At 37.4% G+C, this 9309-nt stretch overlaps 1 protein-coding gene across 1 annotated transcript; it reads right to left on the bottom strand.

Annotated features, from left to right (window-relative positions):
- Positions 1-4452: 4452 nt before the first annotated feature.
- LOC111794784 (cytochrome P450 81Q32) lies at positions 4453-6879 on the bottom strand. The gene is made up of 2 exons (XM_023676921.2): positions 5953-6879; positions 4453-5139 (listed from the first exon to the last, which is right to left on the bottom strand). The coding sequence occupies exons 1-2, from the start codon at positions 6817-6819 to the stop codon at positions 4510-4512; spliced, it is 1497 nt and encodes a 498-aa protein (XP_023532689.2). The 5' UTR covers positions 6820-6879; the 3' UTR covers positions 4453-4509.
- Between the last annotated feature and the right edge of the window lie 2430 nt (positions 6880-9309).

Below are 9309 nucleotides of genomic sequence, written 5' to 3'. Positions count from 1 at the left end.
TCTCTTGCTTACATGTCTTCAATACAATTGATTTTCACAATGCTTTCTTTAAACTTGTTTTCAATAATTTTCTTGCTCACGTTTTGTAAAACATTTTCTCTCAACATGACACGAGATTCGACCATACGGCCAAAAGTGTGATTTTTAATTGAATGACTTGTTAACAGTGCTGCATAATCATCATTGTTGAAAGAGTGTGACTTTGACAAGTGATATTAGAGCGAATCTTTTTTTTATTTAATATTTCTCAAGGTTAGGTGTTCTAATGGACCCTAGAACTAGCCAATTCTATGGATAAGTTCATTTACTCACCTCACTTTTATCCTAGGGGTGTAAGTTACCATTCAAAATTTCCTCAACGTTCTAGGTGCACTTCACCCTTGATTCTCTAAGTCCTTATGCGTTTGTGTACAAGTTGGGGAGCTGTCATATCTCAGGCTCTAGGGTGGATCTAATAGGTATGAAATATCATATATTACTATTAGCAACCTCTCAATCTCTCTGATACGAGTCTAGTTTGAGTATTAATCGAAAGCTTCCTTAATGGCACCTAATAGACTCCCTAGTTTTACATCATTATGATAAAATAATCATTATGTCTCAAGGTTGAGATTTTCAAGAAGCATGTTGTTTTATGTATTATACAAAGCTAGAAAGAGAATATGCATGACTAGAATACGAGTGGAGCATTGAGAAAGAGTATGTTGAGATTTATGATGAATATTATGTTATATGCTTTCCGCTATGTTAGAAAGGAGAATGAGCTATTGTGATATGTGCTCCAGGTGATTGAGTGATGTTATCTCCCTATTGAGTTTATTTCCTTGTATGTTTGCATGATATCGTATGTTTTAGTTCTAGTTGTTTGACTCTGTGTTCTCCGTGTAGAGCGTATTTATCTGCATAGAGCTAGGACGTAGAGTCAAGTTGGCTAAATGATGATCCAGGTCAAGATGCCTCTAGTAGACTGAATACCTTAGAATCATGAGCGATGGTCAGAGGGTCTAAATCCTAGTGCTCCATGACTAAGAAATAATCGAGGAGTCATACCAGAGTACCCTAGAAGTTCGCGTTAAGTTACCTAGTCGCCTTAGGAATCCAAGAATATCACCCTAGCAAAGCATGCATGAGAGAACTTAGTTAAGATTAGGGCGCTACAGCTAGTGCGGCTTATGTGTTGACTTAGGTTAGTACGTTTCCAGTAGACCTTACACCTCAAGATCGTGAGCAATGTGAGGTTTAGACCTGTGTGTACCCATAGATTGGTTTAGCCTGATGAGCTAACCCTGAACATCCTGGAAACTAGTGATAACCACCCAGACGCCCTAACCTAGTAGGCCTCCACGACATCTAAACATGATTAAGGAAGCTTAACAGAACTCTGAGCCCACTTGAGTCACTATTGAGTGTAGGATCGAGACGAGGTTGATGTCGTAATCCTGTTAAACCGGTTCTGAAGAAGGATTAGAGATAACACATGTAGTTAGCTCAAGGTAAGAACTCTTATTGAGTGTAGTAACGAGATAAGGCTTACACTGCAACTCTCTAAACCAATGTGAGAGAGACTAGGGGCTACTTAGGTAGTTTTCAAGATTAGAACTCCTACTATGTGTACAAATGGGCCAAGGCCCATAAACTTCGTTGAGAGGGGATGAGGGTCTACATGAGCAGGTGATGTGATGAATTACCACTATATGTAGAAATGGGTCAAGATGAATTACCACTATGTGTAGAAATGGGTCAAGACCTGTAAACCCATTTTGAGAGGGGATGAGGGACTACATGAGAACGGGTAATGTGAGAAACTGCTACTACATGTAGAAATGGGATGAGACTTGTAAACTTGCTTTGAGAGGACTCGGGGGACTACATAAAAAGAGAACCTAAAGAACCACTACTATATGTAGAAACAAGTGAAAACTCACCTTAATAAAAGGACGAGGGACTAGATGAATAGGTGACACGAAAAATTATATTATGTGTAGATGTAAACTCGTCTGGAGAGGGGACGAGAGACAACCTAAGGCATGAGTAAACAATATGCAGATGATAGACAGAAAGCTTAATTATGTTTAAGCTCATTGACATAAAATATTGCCTATACATAAAATAATTCATGAGTTTAATTATTTAAGCATCTTTAGGTAGCAATTTCTTATTCGTACAACAAAATTCATAAATATATGTAAATGACTTGAGTAATAGTGTTGGTGATCACTCAAAGACTTGAGAGAGACACCCAGGCAACACCTAGGTCAAAGATGGGAGAGTTTTGATCAAATTGAGGTCAGATCAATCTCGAGATAAAAACAACCAGAATCAAAGATTGGTATGAAATTACTATGGACCAGTCAAAGTTATCCACAAGATCGAAGACTTCATACAGGATCCAATTGCTCCCATGGATGCTAACTAACCCTGCTGTCCACGTCAGTAACTCAAAACATTAACATCTCAACCAAGAAGACGTCAAGCACAAAGAGACAACACAACCTTATGCAAAGAAGAAGAATTTCTAAGTGAAGAAAGTAGGAGAGACTTTGACAAAGAAGACGCCAAGAGTCAACAAACCGAAAAGTAATTTTCAACAGTTCCTTGCAGATTGGAAGAGACTCCTCAATGCTGAGATCAGCTGGAACCAGTGTCGAGAGACCTGAAATCAGCCTCAACCTACATCGCTAAATTCACAAACAGTCGGTTGATAGAGACGTCAATCAATTGAGTGGGAGGAGGATGTCGCGATCATGTTTGTCTAATGCGTGTTTTCTATGGCTACATGTCGGATGTCCCGATCATGCTTGTCGAGGTTGTGCTGTCATGGCCGAATGCCCATTTCAAACCCCCTTTTACATGCTTTCATCTTAGATAGGCCTTTACTATTTCATATTGTGTCAATACGAGGTGTATGACCGGTCATCAAAATCATGTCTACACCCCTCAGGGCTAAGATGCTCCAAAATGTATTACCTAGAGGATGTGACTAGTTGTCAATTCTTCCTACTCAAGTTGTATGCTATCAAAGTCGTTGTTTCCTACTCACTTTTAGCATATAACATTTCTTTCTTTACAATTGTTTTCAATGTATTTTTGTACTTACATTTTCTAAAATATTTCTCTCAAAGGTGACCTGAGGTTCAAACATATGTCGGTATCCCACTTAGTGGGTCCATGTACGTGTGCGTGGATCGTGTGTGGAGAAGTGCCACATATCCGACCCTGCTCGGAACTAGAAAGAGCTCAAGGCCATGCGACAGTTTGAAAGGATAGGTCTCATCATGTATATGAGTGTTTGCATTACCTAACTCCAAGAGTTGGGTCACTTACTAAGCATTTCTTAAAATACTCAAGTCAAGTGCTACTCTTATTTTTCAGGTAAAAGTAAATCACATCTAAACGGATAACGGTAAATTTTGGAATAATCATAGAAGCTAAGATAGGATAGTAGTATGCAAGGTTTTATTTTGACGATGTTATTTCTATTTCTTGTTTTAAACTAAACGTCTAAGTCCATGGCTTCGTTCGAAACTTTTTGTTTAAATTTTCGCATATGTTATTAAAGACTTGCATGTAGTAACGTCTCTGATTTAGGTAAGAAAATTAGGTTACACTACTATAAGAAACCCTAAGAGCAAACTTGAGATAAAGTTCAAGAAAAAGAGAAGAATAGGAGGCTCATATATTCTAAGTAGTATAGGTGAAGTCAAAATCATGCATCACATAAGGGGCTAAACCTCTTGAGTCCATTCTTGGCTATGAGGCAACCCTTTCATTCACTTTGGAGTTTGTCTATGAACTTAAGGGAGCTAGGGCATGACAGTGAGAGAAAGTTACAAGGTTTCATCACCTCCACACCTTTGAATATGTTGGTTGTTGCATATGTATAGGCTATTGAATAAAGTATGTGATAGCTTTTATGCATGAAATGACTAAAGATAAAGAATAAAACATAGACAAATGAGGTTCTATATGTGAGGTTGTATGTCGGCCTAATTACTCAATAAGGAGGGATTGGGAGTCATGTCAAGTCTGAATCTTACTTTTCTTAAATCAATGATAATTTTTAGTTTATTTGGATCCCAACTCAATCGAGAACGGTTCTTGTTTTTTTTTTCCTACTCATTTTAGGATTTGGAGTTCGGAAAACCTGAGAGCTGAGCCCCAGAACATGTCCAAACATATAAATATTCTTTTGAATATTTCTCGAAGAAATACTCGTAGGAATCGACTAGGACGTGAGAAAAACGACTATGAGCATATTATATGACTACTTTAAGCAAAGAATTAAAGATTTAAACTTAGTAAAAGGGAAATTTGACCAGTTTAACTCGTATGCTTGAATTGATTCTAATTGTTTTGAATGATCTCTTTGAACTTTAACGTATGAATGACGTTTTATTATGTTGATCCGATTCCCTAGAAAGCATGCGAGGTTGGAATATCTCATTATGCCTATCAATCAATAAGAACAAATATTATAATTTGTTTTATTGGTTTTGGAAGTTATACATTTCAAATATTATCAATTTCTACGTTCATAATGGCTTTCATGATTGGTCGTGGTTTACACTTGGCTACCAAAGGTTGAGCTTTGGGCATAGTGAGCCCTTGACCTTCACTCATATCAACCAACGAGCTGCTCACTCTTTCCCATTCAAAGCCTTGTATCAACGAAGCTAAAGCTAAGCCAACCACACGTTGCGCCATTCCCACACCAGGACAAGCTCTGCGCCCCAACCCAAATGGTAATAGCTTGTAAGAATCAGCTCCACTCGTGTCACCATGTCTTTCTGGTTTAAACGCCGTGGGATCTTCCCATAGATTTGGATCTCTATGTATAGCCCAAGCATTAATCAATACAATTGTGTCACGAGGAACATCATATCCTTCTATTTTGCAGTCTTGAAATGCACAATGTGGCACAAGAAGAGGAGCTGCTGGGTTCAGCCGCAATGTCTCTGAGATTATTCCTTGAAGATACTTCAAATTTGGAAGATCACTTTCATTCACTAGCCGCTCTTTCCCTATCAAATCATCTATCTCAGCTCTTGCTTTCTTTAACACGTCGGGATTGTTGAGCAATTGCGATAGCGCCCATTCTAATGTCACAGCTGACGTGTCAATCCCTGCTAAGAATATAACCTACAATGAACAACCAAACACTTAGATTATAAACGGAGAAACATGTTGGAGCGGAAGCAGAAACAAGATCGACTGTACTCACACACCCACAAACATGAATTAAACAAAGAGACAAAAATTTACGTGGTTCGGAGAGAAGAATTTCTCTTACATCCACAGACAACAATCAATCTCAATAATCAAAGTGTTTAGAAAGTTTATATCTCACACTCTCATACTAAAAATCTCTCAACAAAGTTCCTCCCGTGGTTCGGAGGGAAGAAATTCTCCTATGTCCACGGATAGCAACTAATCTCAATATTCAAAGTGTTTACAACGTGTATATTTCACACTCTCACGCTATAAAATCTCTCAATTAAGTGGTTCGGAGAGAAAAAAATTTCCTATATCCCCGGATAGCAATCAATCTCAATAATGAAAGTGTTTATAAAGTCTATATCTCACACTCTCACACTACAAAATCTCTCAACAGAGTTCCATAGTTCAGAGATAAGAAATTCTCATATGTCCACCGATAGCAACCAATCTCAATAATCAAAATATTTACGGTATATCTCACACACTCACACTATAAAATCTCTCAACAAAGTTCCTTCCAAATGTTTCTCAACAAATACAAAACGACATTCAAACTCAATCAAACTCAATACATCTCAATCATCTTAGACAACCCTTTCTATAGTCGATGATTTAGGAATCAAAATGGAAAATGAAATGAGAGGGTTATGAACTAAATCAGTTATGAATCAAATAAATGTCAATACATGCACCAACTTATTAAAAAAAAAAAAATAGAGAGGGAGAGAGAAATACTTGAATAAGTCCTTTGATAATAAGGTCACTATAATACTCCGGCTCATCTTTCTGCAAGCAAAGTAAATGATGAATCATAGTGTTCCCTCCATCCTTTCCATCTCGAGCTTCATCAATTAGTTCTTGAAGAACTTCATCTCCTCTTCGTGCAAGATTCATTATCCTCTTCTTAAAACCAGTTGGATCAACCCAATTCCATAAGGGTATGAAATCCCCCGGATTGGACGACCCACCATGCGCCATAATCTGTGTCACCAAATCTCTAAACTTCTTCGAATACCCCTCATCATAAAACCTCCTTCCACCCACCATTCCCATAACAACGTTGAAAGTAAGATCCGACAACATCGGCTCCAATTCCACTTCCCTAGCCTCTTCCAACCAACCCCCACATAACTTCCTCAGCAACCGCTTCACTTCATTTTCTCGGATACCCACGAACATATTGAGGCGGTTGGTCGAGAATATCTCGAGGGAGCAAATCCGGCGGAGGTTTCGCCAGTGCTCGCCGTAAGGGGAGATGGCGAGGGTTGTGTGGTTGTATGCTAAGTACTTTCCGGTGTCGAGCAATGGGCGATTTGCGAGAATGATGTCGTTTTTTGTGAAGCATTCTTGAACGGCTGAGGGGGAGGATATGACTACGACAAGGCGTGAGCCGAATCGGAGAGAGATGACATGGCCGTGCTTTTGTGAGAGGGTGTGGAGTGATCGGTGGAGGGGGTGTTTGAGGAGATGGAAATGGCCTATTAGTGGAAGGGAGAAGAGTGGGGTTGGTGGGAGGTTTAGGCGATGAGGGGTTTGGAGAAAGTTGAAGGCGAAGAGGAGAGAAAGTAGAAGGAGGGGAATTGAAAGTAGGAGAATATCCATGGCTTTCTTGCTTGCTCTTGGGATAAGGTTCCATGTTATATGCACAAATGCTTCGCAACCAAGGAACAAACTTTTTCCACCATCCACTCCATCACTACTGTTTTGGATTGCGTTGGATTCGAATAAATGAAAATTTTATAAATTGGCATAGGTTCTCCAAACGTCCTCGCTCACACATCATCTAGTGTCCATCTCCCTTCGGAGCTTATGACATATCACCCGGTGTCCACTCCCTTCGAGGCTTAGCCTCCTCCCGTGTCCACCCCCTTCGAGGCTCAGCCTCCTCGTTGGTGCATCGCTCGGTGTTTAGCTCTAATATCATCTGTAGAACGCTGATACATCACCTAGTGTCCATCCCCTTTGAGAGGCTCAGCCTCCTCGTTGGTGCATCGCTCGGTGTTTAGCTCTAATATCATCTGTAGAACGCTGATACATCACCTGGTGTCCATCCCCTTTGAGAGGCTCAGCCTCCTCGTTGGTGCATTGCTCGGTGTTTGGCTCTAATATCATCTGTAGAACACTAATACATCGCCTAGTGTCCATCCCCTTTGAGGCTCAACCTCCTTGCTGGCGCATCGCCTAGTGTTTGGCTCTAATACCATCTATAGGACGCTTGCACATCTCTTGGTGTCCATTGCCCTTAAGGCTCAACCTCCTTGCTGGCACAAAGCCAGTACTTAACTCTAATATCATTTGTACAGCTCAAATACACGGCTAGCCGATATTATCCTCTTTGGACTTTCCCTCCAAATTTAAAAAACGCCTTTCCATACCATTATAAATTATGTTTCCATCTACTCAATCTCCTCAATCTCATTGTTTAACTTTTAAAAAAATATATTTTTAAAATATATATTGAAATTGAGTTATAAATTCTAATTAAATATTTAAAATAAATAAATATCTAACATTTTATCTTTATTTAAAAAAAAAAATGGAATAAACGACCCAAACCATCCAAACAAAAATTTATCTAAAAAATTTATATAATTAAATTAGATTGTGTTTATTATTTAATAAAAATTGTTTAGGTTAAAATTTTTAATAATTGAGTCAATATTTATTTTATTTAAAAGTTGACAAACAATTTGTAATAGCCGGCTTATTTGAACGAAGGAAAATTTGCGACCACTTAAATTGAAAACTTTATCTGTGTGACATCTTTGACAATAAATAAAAATAAAAATAAAAGACTAAAATTTAAAGGAAAAATAAAATTAAAAAAATACTTACATTTTAACTTTGTCGTTTTCTATTTTGGCTTATCTAAGGAGAAAATTTGCACCAACACCATTATCAACGGACACAAATTTTAAGATATATTATAATTGTCTTTTAACAACTTTATTCCATCTGCATGATATAACGTTACTCGCATGTATGTTTGTGAAATTCATTTCAAATAAAAGACCCAATTTTGAAATGAAAATGCTCCTCCTCTAATTTAAGGGCTACAAATTAAAAAATGTATAATTACCCTAGAATTGATCCTATGACTTCTACAATATCGTCGACTTTCGTAGAGAGGTGTCTTGCATTTACCTGGAAAAAAAAAAAAAAACATGTACTTTGAGTATTTTAAGAAATACTCAAGAATTAGTGTCACTGTTGGGGTTAGGAATGCAAACACATGTGATATGGAAGTACCAATCCTTTTACAAAAACATTACACGGAGATTCATTGAGCTGTGGGTGTGCAAGGTGCATGCCTATGTGTTCTCGACCCACCTTGGCTCGACTCGACCCGAGATGGACTTTTGAATCTTTTGAATCAATCTCTCTTTATTTTAACATAATCTATCCTCACGTCGTGTATAATCGGTTTTGAATTTTATCTAATTGTCTAAATTTATGCCTAACATATCGATTTCCCATTATATCCCATTTATTTTTTAATTTTAAACTTCAATTTATATGAACGACATTCAAAATTATTTAAAATATATTCCTTTCTAAACCTTTGTTCTTATCTCTTTAGCCATACTTTTATCATCTCTCCGAGATTATTTGAACTTGAATGGAACCAAACCATACATCATAGAGGAAACAAATTAAGCGAAGATTTCTTTTGAAGCAGACGATAATTTTTTGAACCTCGAATCTGAAGTTAATAAGCACATTTCAATTACCACCGTTAAGATTTAATGCATCAGCTAGTGGTAAAGAATTTTACATTGCACAAAGGCTTTAAACTTATAGAATAGAGCGAAATAAGTGTACGTCTTTCTGATAGTTTAGAAGCTCGTTTCTCAATGTTTTCTAAGTTTCTTTATGTCAACTTTGATTTCTTCAACCAGCATTAAATTTATATTCTTTTATAAACGGTAGAATGAAGAATCGAACTATCCATTTTTTAAATGACGATAAATTTATTTGGTACTTAACATTTAAGTATTTGATTAGCGGAAGTTTAGGTTAAATATTAAAAAAAAAAGAAAAAATTGAAAAAACGTTGACTAAAATTGTAATAAAATATTTTTATTATCTAGT

Source organism: Cucurbita pepo, chromosome 5, assembly GCF_057944985.1.
Source record: "Cucurbita pepo subsp. pepo isolate OVF chromosome 5, ASM5794498v1, whole genome shotgun sequence".
Lineage (NCBI taxonomy): Eukaryota > Viridiplantae > Streptophyta > Magnoliopsida > Cucurbitales > Cucurbitaceae > Cucurbita > Cucurbita pepo.
Note: the sequence above shows the minus strand (reverse complement) of the source record. Positions and strands in the feature narration are given on the sequence as shown.